The sequence below is a fragment of the Piliocolobus tephrosceles genome, chromosome 2 (genome assembly GCF_002776525.5).
Source record: "Piliocolobus tephrosceles isolate RC106 chromosome 2, ASM277652v3, whole genome shotgun sequence".
Taxonomy (NCBI): Eukaryota; Metazoa; Chordata; class Mammalia; order Primates; family Cercopithecidae; genus Piliocolobus; species Piliocolobus tephrosceles.
This window is the reverse complement of record NC_045435.1, coordinates 59,846,420-59,866,898: the sequence shown is the minus strand read 5'-3', so window position 1 is coordinate 59,866,898 and position 20,479 is coordinate 59,846,420. Positions and strand designations below refer to the sequence as shown.

General features: G+C 37.6%; 1 protein-coding gene across 11 annotated transcripts in view; it reads left to right on the top strand.

Annotated features, from left to right (window-relative positions):
* The window catches only part of CNTN6 (contactin 6), a 307,467-nt gene that overhangs the window by 178,513 nt on the left and 108,475 nt on the right, over nt 1–20,479 (top strand). For 9 of the 11 annotated variants that reach the window (XM_026446866.2, XM_026446862.2, XM_026446876.2 and 6 more), the window contains 2 exons: nt 3,954–4,049; nt 20,173–20,376. In XM_026446866.2, coding sequence (XP_026302651.1) covers nt 3,954–4,049; nt 20,173–20,376 — 300 coding nt within the window. The remainder of the gene's footprint in view (nt 1–3,953; nt 4,050–20,172; nt 20,377–20,479) is intronic. The other 2 variants (XM_026446867.2, XM_026446875.2) reach the window with 1 other exon arrangement.

The following is a 20,479-nucleotide window of genomic DNA, read 5'->3' as shown; positions in this document are numbered from 1 at the left end:
AAAGGGAAGCAGGTGTAGTTGAGGATCAGTAGAGTTTATCTTAGTCAAATACTTTTGTTATTAAAAGTATAGAAAATATAAGACTTTCTCAATTTACATATCAGATCTACTGAATCTATCTTATTGAAGTCATACTTTACATGGATTGAAAAACAATGCTTACAAAAAGAACACTGATATGGGAAGTAATGTAGTTAGCGGAGATAAACCATGAATGTTTCAAATAAAATCATCTACCTCCAAAAATTTTTTTGGAACTAGAATGTGATATTTAGCTTGTATTTTTAGATTAGTCTATCTGAACTTTGTATCAGTCAGAGGAAGATGTATGGTTGGCCCTAACCACTTGGAATGTCATAATTGTGGTAATTACCACTACCAAGTAGTTATAATTACCAAGTAATGGTAATTACCAATACTCCAGGCTTTAGTCTAGATACTTTAAATTCATTATTTTATTTAATCCCCATAACAACCCTGCTAAAAATAGGTGTGTTTATTGCATATTTTATCTCCCCAAATGACCACCCAACGCTCTCCCATTAGTTTGATTGAAAAATTTCAAACCACCACCGAAAACTTTCTCATCTAACCCAGCAAAAACTCTGCAGTCCATCTTATATAAGCACATAAAAGTTTTGTTTTAATTTCTCTTTCCTTACAAAGGCCAATCCTTCCATGTGGGTTCTGATGATCACCCTTCAGGCTTTACAAGAGTCTTATTTTATCTGTTTCCTGAATAATCAGTCTCTTTCTTTACTTGATCATTTATTTCAGCATAGTGGCCTCACTCTCCAAACCTTTTGGTATTCTTCCTAAATCTCACCTCTTATTCATAGCCAACTCTAAAGAGTTCTCATGACTGTGATCTCCATGTCCTTATCTGCTATCTACTATCCACTTCTCAATTAATATTGGCTTCTTCCCCAGACTCCACTGAAGCTTTTCTTGGCAAGATCACATATGACCAACATTGTTTTATCTTTAATATTCATGTATTATTCCACTTCTAGCTTTTTACACAAACACTCTCTCTCATCTCTGTGGGTTCCCTACCTCTAAATATGGAAGTTTTCAAGCTTAGCTCCTAGACAACTGTCCACCAATTTGCTCATGCCAAAAGTTTAAGAGTCACCCCAGCAGGTTTACGTTCATACTTATGACTTCAAATATGGTGTATATGCTGATAAATCTAATTCTTAGCCCTAAGCTTGTTTTCCTGCAACTAGACGGTCCCATCTGGGGGTGATGGGAGACAGTGACAGATCATCAGGCATTAGATTATCACAAGGAGTGTGCAACCTAGATCCCTCACATGCGCAGTTGACAATAGGATTTGTGTTCCTGTGAGAATCTAATGCCACTGCCGATCTAACAGGAGGCAGAGCTCAGGAGGTAATGTGAGTGAAGGGGAGTGGATGTAAATAAAATGAAGCTTTGTTTGCTTGCCTGCCACTCACCTCCTGCTGTGTGGTTTAGGGGTTGGAGATCCCTGTTTTATAGTATTTGTAATATTGTCACTTAGATAGTTCATGGATAAAACAAATTTAATAGATCCAAAATGAAATTCTTGAATTCCTCTAAACAATACCAATAATTTGTTCCAATTAGACAACAGTAAGGTTGTTAAAAAAATAAACAAACTAAAAAAACTACAATATGTAATCTTTAGAAGACTTTAAAAGATAAAGAGAGATATAAGTAAAGATGGGTAATCTCTACTTTCACATCTCCCAGCCATTTCTCTAAGATAACCAATGTGCATTTTTTTAGAAGTCCATTCTGTAACTTTATGCCAATTTAGTAAAAAACTTATATTAGTTTTTTACTGTTTTTCTTCCATAATAGGATAATGATGTATCAATATTTAGTGACTTTTTAAAGAACATGACATTAAGAATGTTCCAAGTCAAACCATTTAGATTTGATGTATTCTTTCTAATTTTCAATGACATGACATTCTATGCACATTCCAGGTATGATTCAATGATGTGCACTGCTGTATTACTAAATTATTTCCAATGCATTTTATTTGTATTTTAAATTCAAGCCAAATGTATTATACATACATAACCCACGATATCCTGCTTACTACTGAGCTTTCATTATGAAACTTTACCCATTATGCACTAATAACACTGATTTCTATTCAATACCATAAAACTTCCCTACATTTTTTTTATCCAGAAATTTAGTACTGTTTTTTTCGTTCTGGAAGCAATGCTTTCCCTGTACCTTACCATCATTGCATGGCTCTCTCTTTCTCATCTGTCAGATCAGTGCTCTCTTCTTTTCTTTTACAGGGTACCTTAGGGTAAAAAGTTAAACTGATGGGACAGAGACCCCAAAACAAATGCCTCAAAACAAGATAGAAGTTTACTTATATGTAATAGAATGATCTGAAGTTGATGTTCCAGATTAGCTATGTTTCTGCTTCAGGTCCACTCAAATACCCAGGTGAATGGTGGCTCTTTTGTGTTCAACAAGTGGCTTTCAAGACCTCCCATATCATTGGCAATTTGGCAATTTAGGTGGGTGTGGTGGTAGGTGGATCAGGAACATCAAAATTGGTGGAGATTTCCTCTCAAACATAGTAAGTGAAAGTTTCATTCATCATTTTTTCTTGCCATAGTTAGCTGCAAAGAAGCCTGGGAAATGTGATCTCTGGTTAGACAAGCATGTTTGATCAACAAATCTACTATTATGGGAGAAGGGAGAATAGATCTTGGTAGACAATTTCAGTCTACACTCAAGGACACTAACCACAATTTGTAAATGATGTATTTCTTTTTAAAACAATATTCTGGTCTTCCTATTAGATAGTAAACACAATAAGGGTAAAATATCTGCCTGTTTTATTCACAAATAAACCTCCCTTTAATAGTACTTTTGTCTTTCAGTACGTCCTTTTTTTTTTTTTTTTTTTTTTTTTTGAGACCGTTTCTAGCTCTGTCGCTCAGGCTGGAGTACAGTGGCACAATCTCAGCTCATTGCAACCTCTGCCTCCTGAGTTCAAGCAATTCTCATGCCTCAGCCTCCTGACACAGCTGGGATCACAGGCATGTGCCACCATGCCTGGCTAATTTTTGTAATTTTAGTAGAGAGGGGTTTTGTCATATTGGCCAAGCTGGCTCAAACTCCTGGCCACAAGCAATTTGCTTGCCTCTGCCTCCCAAAGTGCTGGGATTACAGGAATGAGCCACCACACCCGGACTAGGAGGTTAATTCATTAAATAATTAATTGAATGAATGAAAGGATTTTACAGGTAAAGAAACTGAGGTTCAAAGAAGTTAAACAATTTAGGAGAATGAGTGATCAGGAAGGTGGAAAGATTTATGCCTCAGATGGCTTAACAAGGTAGCTAGTAAGCACTCTTTCAACTCTGAATTTCTGTGATTCTGTTATGTAGGAAATCACCACATTCCAAATAAGATCATGAGCCTGCTTTGTAAAGGAATAAATCAAGAGAAAATTGAAAATATACTTTCTGTCTCATTGGTTCTGTCACATAGAACGCTTTCCCTCACACCATTACATCCTAAATTCACATAGATGCCAACCACACTTTAAAATGGCAACCATTAATCTAAGATGCTGGAAGACTGCAGCAAACTTGTGACATACCTTTTTAAAATCACACCTTCCTTGGACAGACAAAGTAAATATGTGTTGGGCTTAACAGATTTCCTGCTAGGCTACACTGTCTGGAAGAAGAAAAGCAAACAGATAGAGTATTGTCTTTATCACATACTGTGTTTAATTAAAAAGAAAGAAACACAAAAATTTGCAAGATAATAATAAGTGCAGTTAAATTGATTGTCAACTAACTCTTCTGGTCAGCAAAGTATGAGATTAATTCCCCTTCATAATAAAAATATTCTTGAGATTCTTCTTGAAAATATTTCATCTGCAAAGTAACTAATTATAAATCTGTTTTTCTTTGTTTTCCAAGATATTGAAGACTTTGAAACTAAAACAAGAAGCACAGTATCTGTCCGAGAAGGTCAAGGTGTGGTGCTTCTCTGTGGCCCACCACCACATTTTGGAGGTATGATGGGATAATTTGGGTCACATCATTAATGTGGTCACTTGGAGAGTGATGTGAGCACATCAGGTCTTAGAGTCAATGATCACCTTTTATCAAATCAAAGAAGCTGTGAATCTCATCAATTGCATTTACTGCAAACAAATAGTTCTATATCCAAATATTTTCTTTTTAAAATATTTGTTCAAGCAGCCACGCAGCAAATACGTCTTTAAAGAGATACAGCATGGCATTGTACATAATGTGAGTGCCAGGGCTTTGTAGAGAAACTAACCGCAGCTGTAATTTGGCGCTGTGACAGGCAAACTTCATGACAATGGGGCAATTTATTTAACCCACTTTGAGGCTTGATTTTCTCATGTATAAAATATAGACATTAACTGTTTTTTTGTTTGTCTGTTTGTTTATTTAGTTTTGCTGTAAATGTTAAAGGAGCTAATAAGTGTAAATTGAGTAGTGTAATAACTAGTACTTTAGTAAGTAAAGAAAGTTAAGATTGTTACTACATTTTTATTTTGGGGCTCTATGGAGAAGCAAATTCCAACCAACACTCCTCTTGGCAATGCCACATTAATTATTGGAAGGATAGACCCCATTAACTGGAAGCAAATTCTGTATACGACCAAATCAGAATGTCTCCTGGCAACGGAAAAGTCAAGCAGTAAATGCCAGCCTCTACTTTGGAAGACTCCGGATTGGTCAGTGGATTGGCCCCTTGTCAGGGATTGAAACTACTTACTGATTCTCATCCCCTTGGGAATGAATTTTCTCAAATTTCACATGATTTGGTAAATTTTGTCATGATTCTCAACTCACAGTGAACATGAAGGAGGTAGTGTGAAAACATCCATGGGGTCATTTCTTACAAACCAATATCACACTGATTATATTATAGAAAGCGTAATAACAGCAAGGACTTACACAGCACAGACCCAAGGACTTTAACATGTATTAGATTCTTAAATTTTCACAAAAACTTTTAAGAGATATATGAGTATAATTATTGTTTTACAGGCTCCGTACACTATAGAGAAGTAGAAAGACGTTAATTAACTGGTTTAAGGTCACACACCTGACAGGCAATGAAGCCAGTATTCAAATCCAGGAAGTCTGGCTCCCAGACCCTCAGCTCTTAACTATCACTGCCCTTGTTACAGTTGATTTCCACTCTGGAATGGGAGAACTTTTAAAATGCATAGGACAGGTGTTTAAAATTTAAGCAATGTACTTTTAATGTTAAGCCAAATATTATTTATGAGCCTTGAGAAACTTGAAAGCATTTTTCTATTATTATTTTTACACACCCGCGTGAATTGCCATGACCAAAAGAAAAGAAAACTAATTCAAAGTTAACAGTATCTTATTCAGTATTATTATAGAGTATTACAGCATTATATTCACCTGAAATGATAGGGAAGAGTTGCAATGCTTTTAATGCTGTATTGAGATAAAATAATATTGTTTCAGAACACGCAACAATTGCTCAGGCTCTTTCGGTACTTATTTTTTAACCGTATAGAAAATTGTTTTCCAGCACCATAATACAAGATGACAAAATATTCAAAATCATATCAGTTTGTCTTGTCAGTCTATGTCATTTTAGGCTCTTATGATATTATTCAAATATTCTTTACACTATTGAAGATTGTTTTTAACTTTGTTTAATTGGGAATAAAAGAAATGTAAAATATTTGTAAATGAATCAGTTCCATATGTAAAAATTTTTTTTAAATTAAAAGGCAGCCAGACAGGAGACGCTTGTCCTTGTTACCTTGTCACCTATCAACATTAAAGGATATGTTGGTCTTTTAAAGCATGTGAGGCCCTCATTATAGCAGTGCCCCTGGGATCAATGCCATAAAATTAAGTCACAGATATCCAAAAACTGCCTTAAATTAAGATCTTTGTAATTGAATAATCTTGCTGCATGGGAGTAATGGCAAATTGTCTAATACCAATTTTTTTTTTTTTTTCTTTTTTTTTTGAGATGGCGTCTTGCTCTACCTCCCAGGCTGGAGTACAGTGGCTCGATCTCGGCTCACTGCAAACTCTGCCTCCCGGGTTCAGGCAATTCTCCTACCTCAGCCTCCCGAGTGGCTGGGATTACAGTTGTGCACTGCCATAGCCAGCTAATTTTTGTATTTGCGGTAGAGACGGGGTTTTGCCATGTTGGCCAGGCTGGTCTCAAACTCCTAACCTCAGGTGATCTGCCCACCGCGGCCTCCCAAAGTGCTGGGATTATAGGCATGAGCCACTACGCCCGGTCCCAGATTTAATTTATGTTACAAGTAGCATCTCATCATAATTCCAAGCATATTTGTTGGCTGAATCCTGTTTCTTGCCGTTAAGGTCCCTGTTTCCTTGATGACTGGCTGTTAAGGTACACTCTCAACTTGTAGAGGCAGATGAATTTTTGGCCGTGAGTATTTGTCCATTGTCAAAGCCAGGAACAGAGAATCTCTCTCACATTAAGTCCCTCAAACACTTCAAATCTCTTTAATCAGGAAGAGCCCCATCTCTTGTAAGGGCTCACCTGGTATAGACCATGCCCACAAAAGCTGAAGTCAGTTTCTTTAAATCAACCTGTGCCATCTAATCCTATCTAACATGGGCGTGATCTCTCATCCTGTTACAAGTCACACTCACACTCAAATGAAGAAAATTATACAAAGGCATGGGTCGTTGAAGGTCATCTTGGAATTTTGCCCTACAATATGCTTCTCAAATATTATTTCTTCTCTTTCCAATCTCCCTAAAGGCTCTATATTTCCAATCACACATGGCTCTCACAGAGCAATGTCCTAGAAATATATTAATGGGGGCGGACGGAGTTAACAGAGCACTGTAAAGTAAATGTTGGCATGGCCAAATTATTTTTTAAATCTCATGTGTAAATATTAAAAAAGCTTCTCATAAAGAAAAGTGCCACAGAATCCCCAGAGATAGAAGGTCACAACGGCTGATTTTTTAAAAATTTTATTTAATTATTTTTTTGAGACAGAATCTCCTTCTGTTGCCTAAGCTGGAGTGCAGTGGCCTGATCTCTGCTCACCACTACCTCCGCTTCCCAGGTTCAAGCGATTCTCCTGCCTCAGCTTCCCGAGTAACTGGAACTACAGGCGCATGCCACCATGAACAACTATTTTCTTTTGTATTTTTAGTAGAGATGGGGTTTCACTTCTGACCTCATGATCTGCCTGCCTCGGCCTCCCAAAGTGCTGGAATTACAGGTGTAAGCCACCGAGCCCAGCCAAGACTGAAATTTTTACATCAAATTTTTGATAATTTAATTCTGTTGTCTTTTTCAACATAAACAGTCAGCAAGAATGAGTCTCACAGGGAGTTCTGCAACAAGGGAGAAATCACGTTAAGCTTGATATTATCAGAATATTCTGAATTATTTATGCTTTCTTTTTAGTGTATTCACATAAATTATAGAAAACTTTTTTTTTGACAAGGCAGGCCTATCAAATACATTTTAGTGTGATATATGTTTGTGTGTATATATATATATATACACACACACACACGCGCACGTATAACTTTATAGGACAGTAAGAAAAAGTATCAATGTGGCTAAATTTTATAAATTTACCCAGCAAAGAATGACTCCACAAAATAGAAAAGTGTCTAGTTGGTTTTTCCATATAAATTATTGGCCACAACCCCATGAAATAGAGTAATCAACATAAACCAAATAAACAGGTACTTTTATAGAGCTGTCCTTTCTTCTGCATACACAAACGGAGACCTGACTCCAGCATAGGCCTTCTGTGAATGCTTTCTACCCAGTTTTGAAGCTTAAATGCAAATGTGCTCTAGGAAGGAAGGGTTTTACCCGGAAAGGTTATTTTAGCAGAGAAGGCATCATAGTGAAAAAGAAAAAGAACCTAGGCAATAATGCCAGCACACAGTTCAAGACACTCTATTTTATCATTTCAAAATGTGGAAGCAGAATAGGCACCATTCTCTGTAATCTGAGTGGAGGAGTATATTTCTCTTTTAATCTTATTCCCTAATCAGAGATGGGTTTTGTGATTGTAACTGAATCTCTCTCCTTCGGACTAGACTCAGCCCTTGTTCCCATCTTTCCAAAAAATCTTATCTGTAAAATATTTCCGAGAAATGTAGGTTTCACAAAGTTTTGTAAGGACAGCACAGAGAGGACAACAAGGCACATCTGATTACAAAACTTCATTGACATTCCTGTTAGACATCTCCTTCATTCCTCCTAAACGCTCTCTCACTGGTAGGCTATGACTTCCTACATCTTCCCAACAATCTCCAACAATTCCCTTGATTATCTATTATAATTCTTCTCCATTTGGACACCTATCTCAGAAAAATTCATTACTCCTTTAGCTTCTCAGTGCTTGGCAGAATGAAATTTAGTAGTTGGCCAAACAAAAATATTTTATTTCTTTCACTATGTCCCTGCAGGGTTCCAAGGTCATCCCTTGGTTCATGCAGCAGAAAGAGACAACACAAAACTCTTTTATTTTATTTTTTCTTTTTTTTGAGAGGGAGTCGCTCCCTGTTACCCAGTCTGGAGTGCAGTGGTACCATCTTGGCTCACTGCAACCTCCACCTCCTGGGTTCAAGTGATTCTCCTGCCTCAGTCTCCTGTGTAGCTGGGACTATAGGTGCATGCCACCACACCTGGCTAATTTTTTATGTTTTTTTTAGTAGAGACGGAGTGGGTCTCCAACTCCTGACCTCATGTGATCCGCCTGCCTTGGCCTCCCAAAGTGCTGGGATTACGGGTGTGAGCCACTGCGCCCAGCCCACAAAACTTATTTTATATTTATTTTATTTATTTATGGGGCATAGGATGTCACTGTGCCTTTGGCTGAACTTTGAGCTGTATGCAGAGAGGTGTTTCCACCATGGATTCTCACTCACCTCAAAAGTGAGCTTTTGTTAAGTTTCAGTCACTCGTCACAAAAAGTCTGCACAAACTATTTGCAACAGAGCTGAAGGCAGAATTTCCTTTAAATTTTGGAATAGACATAACGCCCTTGAAACCAAAACTGAAGGAGGAATATGAAAACAAGCAGTCAATAAACTTTCATGGGCCCAGTGAGTTAGTCCAGCCTCATTGGAAATCTTATTTAAAAATGACAGAATGAAGCAACCATACGTGTTGTCTACAATAATTAAAACCTCCTTCACTATGTAGTAATAGTTTCACTTTATCCAAAGTAAAGAACACTCTTTCCCTTTATTCGATAGATATGAAACTCTCGGCTGGGTGCAGTGGCTCACACCTGTAATCCCAGCACTTTGGGAGGCCGAGGCGGGAAGATCACCTGAGGTCAGGAGTTCGAGACCAGCCTGGCCAACATGGTGAAACCCCGTCTCTCCTAAAAATACAAAAATTAGCCAGGTGTGGTGGCGTGTGCCTGTAATCCCACGCACTCGGGAGGCTGAGGCAGGAGAATCACTTGACCCCAGGAGGTGGAGGTTGCAGTGAGCCAAGATCACGCCACTGCACTCCAGCCAGGGGGACAAGAGTGAGACTTCGTCTCAAAAACCAACCAAACAAACAAAAAAGAAACTCTAAATCCTGAGTTCTTAAAAATTATAAGTTTAAAATTTGATTTAGAGGAAATGTTCCATTCCCTCCTCAGATCCAACTTTCAGGTTGGTAGAATAATTGAATTAATGCCAGAAGTTTGGATCACCTATATCTGTAGCAGGAAGATAGCACTACTGTCTGAGCCCGCTGTTTGTGTTTGCATCAATAAAGACGTTGACAATTCCACTTAAATTAAAAGTCATTCCAAGCAAAGGCTCACAATTGTGTTATAGAATAAAGAGGAAAATTATGTAGAGAAAAAAGTGCTAAAATTTAATATCCCCTTCCTTCAGTTGGTGCGTTTGCTATTTCTGGAGTAAATGAAAGTGCGTTTGTCTTAGTGGGTAGGTCAAATTGGCAGTGGATATGTTACTCTGACGCCCTTTGAATGTGTAAAAGGCAGACAGGCCCAACAGTCCCTGTTGGTATAATAATAGTAACGATAATAACCATATTATTGAACTTGTACTCTGAGTATTCACTCAACAAATATTTATTGTGTAGTTACTAAGTGCCACTCGATTTTCTGCATTTTAGTGATAAAGTGGAGAGGAGAGACAAAGTTTTAGTTCCATGAATCTTATAATAAAGAAATGTAAAGCATGACAGGTGGTAATAAAAGCCAGAAGAAAAATAAAAAGGGATAGGAAATAGTAGATGTTGCTATTGTATATTCTAAGGTAAAAGAAGGTTGCACTGCCATTTGAGCAGATAACTAAAGAAGTGAGGGAATGAGACATATTAAGTAAAGGTAGTTCAGGAGGAGGAAATAGCATGTGCAAAGAATCTGCAGGGAAACCATGTCCAGCATGTTGGGAGAATGGCACTGAGGTCAGCATAGGTGAAGTAAAATGAGCAAACAGGAGAGTAAATGAGGACACACAGCCTTACTTTCAGACATTTTAGGTACTTTGCCTTTTCCTGTGAGTGAGATGAAAATTCACTGGGTTATATTCAGAACAGTGACATGCTTTCTCTGACTTTCATTTTTAAAAATTTACTCTAGATAGTAGACCACAGAGGGGCAAGAACATAAGCAGTTAAAAAGTGATTGTGTTATTTCATGAGAGATAATGGTGACTTGGACCAGGTGGATTGCTGTAGATAGGTAGACAATTACCAATCTTCCATATGTATTTATAAGGTATAACTAGAATAATTTCCTGAAAGACTGACTGTGGGTTATAAGAGAAAGAGAAGAGTAAAAGATAACTCCAAGAATTTGGGACAGACCAACTGGAACATGGAGTATCATTTATTGGGGTGGAGTTGATGAAAGGGGAGCAGGTTTAGGGATGGAGTAAATCAGGAATTTGTTTTAGGAGATGTTAATGTTCAGATACTAATCAGATACGAGGGTGAAAATTTCTACCAGGCAGCTAGATTACATGTTTAGCGCAAAAGATCTGGTTTGAAGAGCTAAATTTGGAACTCACCTTATATAAGTAATATTTAATACTACAAAATTGGATAAGATAATGAATACTTACTATGTACTAGGTACTCAACTCAGCATTTGCAATACCTCAACTCATTTAACAGTTTCAGGAAAGATATGTCAATTTTACAAATTGAGTATTGTGTTAAAATTGTTAGTGTTAACTAACAACTGTAGTTAACTGAACTAAACAAATAACATAACTTGACCAAGATCTTGTCTCTGGAATTCTAAAGATCCTATCTAAACACCAGTGCATTTATTCCACTGCCTAATTTTCTCTGGCATAATCTGGTCTAGAAGAGACACTTAAAAGTTGTTAAATAATACAAGGAGATAGCAAGAGTTCTTTACTCTACTGGAGACTATGTAAACAACATAGAGAGAGGTCGACTGATTCACCTAAAATTAGTGTACACTGTTAGGACCAGGAAGCTCGTGGCTTTTCCCACTCTTCATAGCTGGCCAAAGTCAACTCTCTAGGAAGTTTATTTCTTTAAGTCCCATGTTTGTACATTCCTTCCCTCCACTTTCAGACTCCATTCACTCTTAGAAAGACTGTTTTCCTTGCTTTCCAGCACAGCAAACAGAACTCTCCTGTTGCAGCCTGTTACCATTTGTAGAAGCCAGGGTTTTCCAACACTGGTACACTTTGTGGCAGTAGGGCCAGAAGTCAGGGAGATAAGGAGTAATTCTTTTTTTCTTTTTTTTATTATCATACTTTAAGTTCTGGGGCACATGTGGAGAAGGTGCAGGTTTGTTACATAGGTATACAGGTGGCATGGTGGTTTGCTGCACCCATCAACCGGTCATCTACATTAGGTTTTTCTCCTAATGCTATACCACCCCTAGCCCCCCAACCCCCAACAGGCCCTGGTGTGTGGTGCACCCCTCCCTGTGTCCGTGTGTTCTCATTGTTCAACTCCCACTTATGAGTGAGAACATGTGGTGTTTGATTTTCTGTTCTTGTGTTAGTTTGCTGAAAATGATGGCTTCGAGCTTCATCCATGTCCCTGCAAAGGACATGAACTCATCCCTTTTTTATGACTGTATAGTATTCCATGGTGTATATGTGCCACATTTTAAAGAAAATGTGGCAATCTATCATTGCTAGATAGATAGGCATAATATCCAGTCTATCACCGATGGGCATTTGGGTTGGTTCTAAGTCTTTGCTATTACGATATTAACCTTAAAGGTAAACAGGCTAAACGTCCCAATTAAAAGACACAGACTGGCAAATTGGATAAAGAGTCAAGACTCATCCGTGTGCTGTATTCACCATATATTTGTATCCTATGACTTGCTCGGTCTCCCTTAGAATTGGAGGTTTCCCAGCAATTCACTCAGAAACGGGCTGTGAGATAAGAGTCCGATAGGACTGGTTTTGCAAAGTACAGGTCAAAAAGACCCCACCGATAAAATGAGATGTGGTAAAGAAGCCAGTCAAAACCCACCAAAACCAAGATAGTGAAAAAAGCTATCTCTAATCATCCACACTGCTCATTATAAGCTAATTGTAATGCATTAACATGCTAAGAGACACTCCCACCAGTGCCATGACAGTTTACAAATGTCATGGCAACTTCCAGAAGCTACGCAATATGGTCTAAAAGTGGGAGCCTTCAGTCCTGGGAATTCTCCTCCCCTTTCCTAGGAATCTAATGAATATTCTGCCCCATGTCTAGCATATGAGCAAGGAATAACCACAAAAATAGCCAGCAAGCAGCCCTTTGGGTTGCTCTGCCTATGGAATAGCCACTCTCATTCCTTTACTTTCTTAATAAACTTGCTTTCACTTAACACTGTTGACTCTCTCTTGAGAAGCCAAGAACTCATGTGGCCTCCCAGACTGAACCCCAGTTTTGGAGTTTGTCTTGAGACAGCGGTGTTTTCATTCCTTCTCCAAGTAGTTTTGGCCAATGTACAACCAGTTCTATAGTTATTTGGAACTTAGCAATATTAGGAACACATGAGACCTTTATTTAACTGTCATTCATAGGCCATAAAGACTACCATCTCCTTGATTCCAAGCAGTAGGTGTGTAAATCAGAAGGGATCCAATAAAATCCAGGTGATCAAGTAGTAATTGTGGAACGACTGGGAATTCAAATAGGAGTGGATTTTAAAGGTGTTAAGCACTTTTCTGGGTTACATCGTAAACTTCCTCGGCCCTAGTATCAATGACTTCAGTCCAGAAAAGGAATTATTCTTCCTGGATTAGGTTTTTGCCACTGAGCTAGCATAACCATGATTTACCACCCAAGAGTCAGTCACATTTAACCCTGGAGCACTACACAAGGTTTGCAGTAAAGTACACACATTCTGGAATATTCCAAAGGGGGGATTTACCCAGTAAATCTGAACACTATACTTCAAGTTCTTTATCCTGCTCATTTATTTTCTGCCTCAGGAAACATGCTACCAGTTTTGAGATCTGTTCTACAGTGCCAATAGAAGTTCTCAGTGTCAATGTTTATCATGATGGTTCTCTTTCACATGAGATATTTTTCATCTAATAAAAATTACATGCTATATAATGGGTATAATTGAATATATCTTTCTTGTTTGTATTTTAAATATTACAGTACAAGACATAGGGCTGTAAAAGATGTCAAAACATAATCATGCTCTGGGGAAAATAGGATTTGTTGTATGCTTGAGAGAGCAGCAGATAGAGTCTTCAATTGCTTACTGCAGATCTGCCGTTTCTAATAATAATACAATTGTAGAGGATGGTGTCATTGTGAAACTACAAAAAATGCTTCAGGAAGGACCAATTATCATTCAACTCTAATGCTACTGCTGAATCATCACAGGAAAAATGCATCACAACCATTAATAACCGATAAATGTCATCCATGGTGGAGAAAATATTTAAAAATTCAATGGTTTCCACCTAAGTGGCTCATGAATTATACATTTAATTAAGAAAAGCCAAATGGGAAGGTTTTTAAACTTCCAATTTGGAAGGTTTTTTTTTCTTTCCCCATTAAAAGATATACAAATTAAGCACAGCAGTGGCTGATGCTGGAACAAAATAGATAAAAGCCCCCAGTGCACGCTGGCTGTTCAGATGAATGGGAAGAGCCAGCCCATGGGGAGAAGGGAGCAGGGCAGGGTGAGAAATACTATGACAGCAAAGACTTGCAGCTTTACATCTTCACCAATTCAGAGGGCACAAAAGGGCGCCTTGATTGTACTCCCAGAGCTGCTGCTAAATCTATTCCCCTCTGCTTCTTCACTTGTAAAAATGAAGAGTACGACTGGCAGGTCTCACAAATTCCTGCCATCCCAGACATTTTATGAATTTATAAACTAAGAAATAGCCTTTTCTCCAGACTCCAACACACCACTCAAACGCCAGTGTACAAGGTGGTCCACCATTCAAAATCCAGATGTTTCCCTTCCCAGTGTGATTATGCAGAGGAGACGGAATTTTATCATTTTTATCAATGATTTCCAAAGTGTAGCTCCAGATCCCAGTGTCATTGTCACCTGGGAGCTTGTTAGCAACACAGATTTTCTGACCCCTCCTCAGACTTACTGAATCACAGAGTCTGAGGGTGGAGCTCAGCGGCTTGTGGTTTAGCAAGTCTTTCAAGGGGTTCTGATGCATGAAGTTTTAGAACCTCTGCTTCAGAGAGGACCATTTAAGAGGGAAAATTTACTTCTTCAAGTTTTTATATCAGTTCTACTCCCTAATAATATCACCAATAAGTACTTTACAGTAATTGCAAATGACAGTTTAACTTATTAATCTATGACTTAAGAAATTGGACGCAGGACAGGCAATGCTAATGGAGGAGGGAATGGACAGTGAGGAACATATGTCTTAGAATGTGAGTAAGGTTGGTTACTTGTGGAGCTTGGGAGTTTTGAAGGAAGGTTAAAGGTGAGGAGGAAAAGTCAAGGAGAGGAAATGAACATAGAAAAAGAGGATCAATTGTAAAGACATTGAAAAGTAGAAAGCTATTGTTATGGGAAAGGGGTTCAGATCCAGACTCCAAGAGAGGGTTCTTGGATCTTGCACAATAAAGAATGCAGGGCATTTTCATAGAGCAAAATGAAAGTAAGTTTATTAGGAAAGTAAAGGAATAAAAGAATGGCTACTCCATAGACATAGCAGCCCTGAGGGCTGCTGGTTTTCCATTTGTATGGTTATTTCTTGATTATATGCTAAATAATCATTATATGCCTCCCGTTTTTAGACCATATACAGTAACTTTCTGATGCTACCATGGCATTTATAAATTGTTATGGCACTAATGGGAGCGTAGCAGTGAGGACAACCAGAGGTCACTCTCATTGCTATCTTGGTGTTGGTGGGTTTCAGCCGGCTTCTTTACTGAAACTGTTTTGTCAATAAGGTCTTTATGATCTGTATCTTGTACTGACCTCCTATCCCATCCTGTAACTTAAAATGCCTTAACTTCCTGCAAATGCAGCCCAGTAGGTTTCAGACTCATTTACACAGTCCCTATTCAAGATGGAGTTGCTCTGGTTCAAACGCCTCTGACACTATTTTTAGGGAAAGAGCAAAGATTTGGCATGTGAAGAATCTAGGTTCAAGCCCTACTCCTCCCACACATTATGAATACAATTTTGGGAAATTACCTTTGTGCTGTTAGTTCTTGCACCCTTTCTGTGTAACGGGCTTATTAGCAATATATATATATTTTTTCTCATAAAGCAATTGCTGGTATGATGAAATGCAAGCTTTTTTTCTGAATTTATTATTAATCTTTATGTAATCTTCCCTATTTCTGGACTAGATTCTTCCAGCAGCTTCTAAATATCCCACTATTAAAGAAGGACACAACACATGTAGGAATAGATTAGAAAGTTTTAGCAGCTAAGGTAAAAATGAATTCACCAAGGGAGAGAGGAAAATTACAGTCTCAGGTCCCAAGATTACAGGTTGAAGAATACAAAGATTTCTTGGGCACTAGCGGCAACCTGTAATTTTTGTTAAGTGAAAGGGGTGACATTGGATTTCACAGAGCTAAAGCGTATTTCTCTCCACAAATAGGCATTGAATAAGGATCCGTAAGCTGAGACATGGCCCTGGGAATTTGCTCAAGATTGTCTTTATTTCACAAAAAGGTTCAAAAGATGAGGAGTCAATGACAACAGGGGAATCTGAACTACATTTTTTCCCTCCTCTTTATATTGAAGAAAAATTTACTATCTAGATGATTCTGGTTTCAAACAAAAACCCTTTGAGCATTTCTTTGGTGGAGACAGCAACAGGCTTAGAAGTGAGGCAGCAAAGAACGTCAGTAAAGAAACTTTGAAGCAAGAGACCACATGGAATGATGAAAGACTCCAATAGGGACTTGCAAAAGAAAATAAAGACTCAATACATGAGAACAGCACAAGAATCTCAAAGCATTTTTCAAAAATTAAAAGCAAATTGCATTTATGCATACTTGATCCAAAAGCATAGACTCGTAGGGAGATCAAAGGAATGTTGAGGGTGGAGTAAACCATTCATAGAAGCTTAGGTTTAATCCCCATCCATTGTCAAAATAATCTTTTTTTGCAACATCCCAAGTAGTATTCATCCACACTCTGCTTGATCATGTCTAATGATAAAGAGCTCACAACCTAGTAAATCATCTACTGCTATCCTTCTAAAATGTAGACTGTTCTTTATTATATTAAGTCCAACAGCATTCTGTCACCTCCAACAGTCCCGAGTCCTACTTTTGCCTTCTGGACATTGATAGAGAGGGTTTTATTTAACTTTTTATGCACGTGGCAACCCTTCAATGTAAAAAGACAGTTGTAATAGGCCTCCAAAATCTTTTTTTTCCTGAGCCAAAATCAAAGTTTTATCACTTTCTTTTGTGACTGGCCTTTGCTACATTTTGTTTTTTATCTCTTGATAAACTTGAGATTTTTAATTCCTCTTTCAATAATGGGTGCTCTGAACAAAATATTTCAGTCAATTGCATGCGTCATTTGGAGGGTGTTGAAAACACAGATTCCATGATACCTGGCTCAGACAGAATAAATAAAACTAAATTGCTAAGAATTGAGTTAGCTATTTGTATTTTATCAAGCTTCTTTAGTGATTCTAATGTGCATCAGGTTTGGGAATCAATGCCTGCATAAAACATAAAACATCAATTTCAACAGTTCAGAGTAAGAATAAGAAATGTTATCCACCCTGTTTTTACAAGTTGCAGCTCATTCTAGTGTTTAGCCTTTCTGACACTATTCTTATCCTGTTGATTCTTTCTTCCATTTACACAAAAAAATGCATAGTAATTTAAAATTATAATATGACAGAAACACATTACAAAGAGAGTAAAAGTCTTTTGTATTTCCCTCCACTCACTCTGAGAAAACCACTGTATACATCTCCAGGTTTTTAAATGTAAGAATTTGCATAACCATCACACACACACACACACACACACACGCACACAAGTTCCCACACTCATAACATGCTTTTTACATAACAATACTACTTAGGTTTTTTTCCCACCTGAAACTACTTTTATGGTTTAATGACACTTTTTGCATTTTCTCTCTTCATGCATAAGTAGCATTTCTGTGTTCTCGTTGTTCCTGGTCAAATCTTTACTTCGTGTCTTCTTCACTCCTGGGAATGATATCAGGGTTGTGTCTGCAGAGATAAATTTCTTTTTACTGCCATCATTTATAAATTGTTGTGAGAAATTAATTACTTTGTTCCTCCCCACTATTAACAGTTTAACTTTTTCCTTCTTTCTCTTTCCTTCCTTCCACCTTTCCTTTCTCCCTTTTTTCTTTCTCCTTTTTTCCTTTATTTCTTCCTTCCTAAAATCTCATTCCTTAAGTATGTGGTTCATGCTTCACACAATATTTTTCTTGATGGAAACGATGACAAAATGACAATATTCCCTCATTCCCATTTTCAAGAGTTTGTCTCTATAGATCGGATTTAAGTCCAAAATAGCTGTCAGTTTGTTTTGTCACCTTTTACTTTTGGGAATTTAAATTTAGTAAGGTTAGTGACGAATGTTTCAGGTGGTCCGTTCCCAGCTGAGGAAACCTACTAGAACATATCAGAAATAATTAGCTTCTTTGGTCTCTGCCATGTCTTGCTTCTGTGCCAGTTTTTAATGGAAGTACAGTTGGCAAATAGCAGCTCAGTTCTCTGTTTGGACAAGAGGCTCCAAGAAGCATAAACTACTACTCCCCTGTGAGTTACAATTCCAAAGTGTATGAGGGTCCATCCAAGTGAAGACTTTTTTTGACTTAGCTGCAGTATATTCCCCTTCTCCACCTTGAGTACCGATATACTCCACCTATTTTGGGAGTCCTCTTTGGACCAGTTATATTCTTCTACTTCCCTAGATATTCTACCTAGTTTCCACAGTACACCTAATGTCTTAGCTTCAGGAAGAAATATATTTACCAAGTTTTAATATATATGAATATTTGCCTTTGCTAAAAGATTTCTGGCTAAAAAAAGAAATGGACAGCATGCGATTTTTGTGAGGCTGTGGGACAATTGGAACTCTCAAATGTTGCTGGTGGAAGTATAAACTGGTACAACCACTTTAGAAAATTCTTTTGTCGTTTCTTATAAAGTTAAACATACATCTACATTATAGCTTACCCCCAGGAATCTAGCCAAGAATAATAAAAATGTACACTGACAGTCTTAGACAAGGATGCTTATTTCAGCCTAATACATAATGACCTCAGTCTGCAAATAATCCAAATGCTCATCAACAGGAAGGTGTCTAATCAAATTGTGGTGTATTCATAAAATGGAATACTACCCACAGTATAATGGAAGAAAGGACTTATAGTCATGAAAACAATAGGTGAACCTTAAAATCATGTTAAATGAAAGAAATCAGACATAAAATAGTACATTCTTTTTGTCTTATTATGACATACAAATGACAGCAGAAATAATCTATGATGATAGAAATCCAGTAGTGGTTGCAGCGGTAGAAAAAAACATGACAAAATTTCTGATGACATGGAAATCTTCCTTATTTTACTTGGGGAATGATGGTTACAGGGGGTATATAATGGTCACAAGTGATTAAACAGAAGAAAAATTCTGTGCATTTTAACATATGCTCATTATGTCATTTATACAGTTAACTACAAGATTTCCAGAGATGAACTGATTGATGTTCACTAAAAGCAATGTGTGCCCTGTTTCATCTTCATGCTCTTGATAGTTACTTGGAGAAATACTTGTCTACTCCTCCATCACTTGGATAGCTCTAGTTTATCCTGCTGGTTTCAAAATGTAATTACTTCTTAGAAGTCTTTTCTGATGACACACCATTCTAGGCTCCTTCTCTGGGCTCCCTATAATGCCTTTGTCAAGGCATATGTCATCCTACATTGAGATTATCCACATTATTGGCAATTAGCAGTAACTGGTGTGACCTTTATAGGGCACGGGTTTTGTTTGGTTTTACTCTAAGACCTAAAATGGTCACAGAATAGCTGCTTAAAATTATGTAATAATCAGGCCAGTGCAGTAGCTCATGCCTGTAATCCTAGCACTTTGGGAGGCTGAGACAGGAGAATCACTTGAGCTCAGGAGTTCGAGACCAGCCTGGGTAACATAGTGAGACCCCGTCTCTATAAAAATAAAAAAGAAATTATGTAATGATCAAATGAGTGAACTTCAAGGTCTGTGATAGACTTTTTGAACTTAAATTTTTAAGTTAAATTTTAAACAAGTACCTGTAAGTATGTTTAATTCTTCTGATAATGCATTGAGAAACACTGCTTTGAAGCAGCATAAGTTTTTCTGAAGGAATTCCGTGTACATTTGGAACCATTATTACTTTATACATCTATGGCATTTCTTAATAAACTCATCCACTTATTTCCATAACGTCTTATTGTTACATCCTTAATCCCAAAAAGTTAATGATGGGCAGAGTGCCCACATAATTTATCATCTAACCTGAGCTTTATTTCAATATAAGGAAATATTATAATTACACCAGATGACAGCTATCAACTGAGCAAATAGAGGCACAATTTTCTTCTAATTATGGGGAAGTAGGACAAAGAATTTTCAGAATGCAGTAAGGACGTATGGTTTTGTTTTGTTTTCTTTTTTTCTTGTTTTTCAGATTTATCTTACGCATGGACCTTCAATGATAACCCCTTATACGTCCAAGAGGACAATAGGCGATTTGTATCTCAAGAGACGGGAAACTTGTACATTGCCAAAGTGGAACCATCAGATGTGGGCAACTATACTTGCTTTATAACAAACAAAGAGGCCCAAAGAAGTGTTCAAGGTCCACCCACTCCATTAGTGCAGCGCACTGATGGTAAGAGAATGAGTTCTCTTGGGAATATACTTTATCTGTGTTCCTTAAAGCCTGGGAAGATTCATAAAGCTTTCTGTTTCCTTCTTGTTTGGTGGAGCCAAGT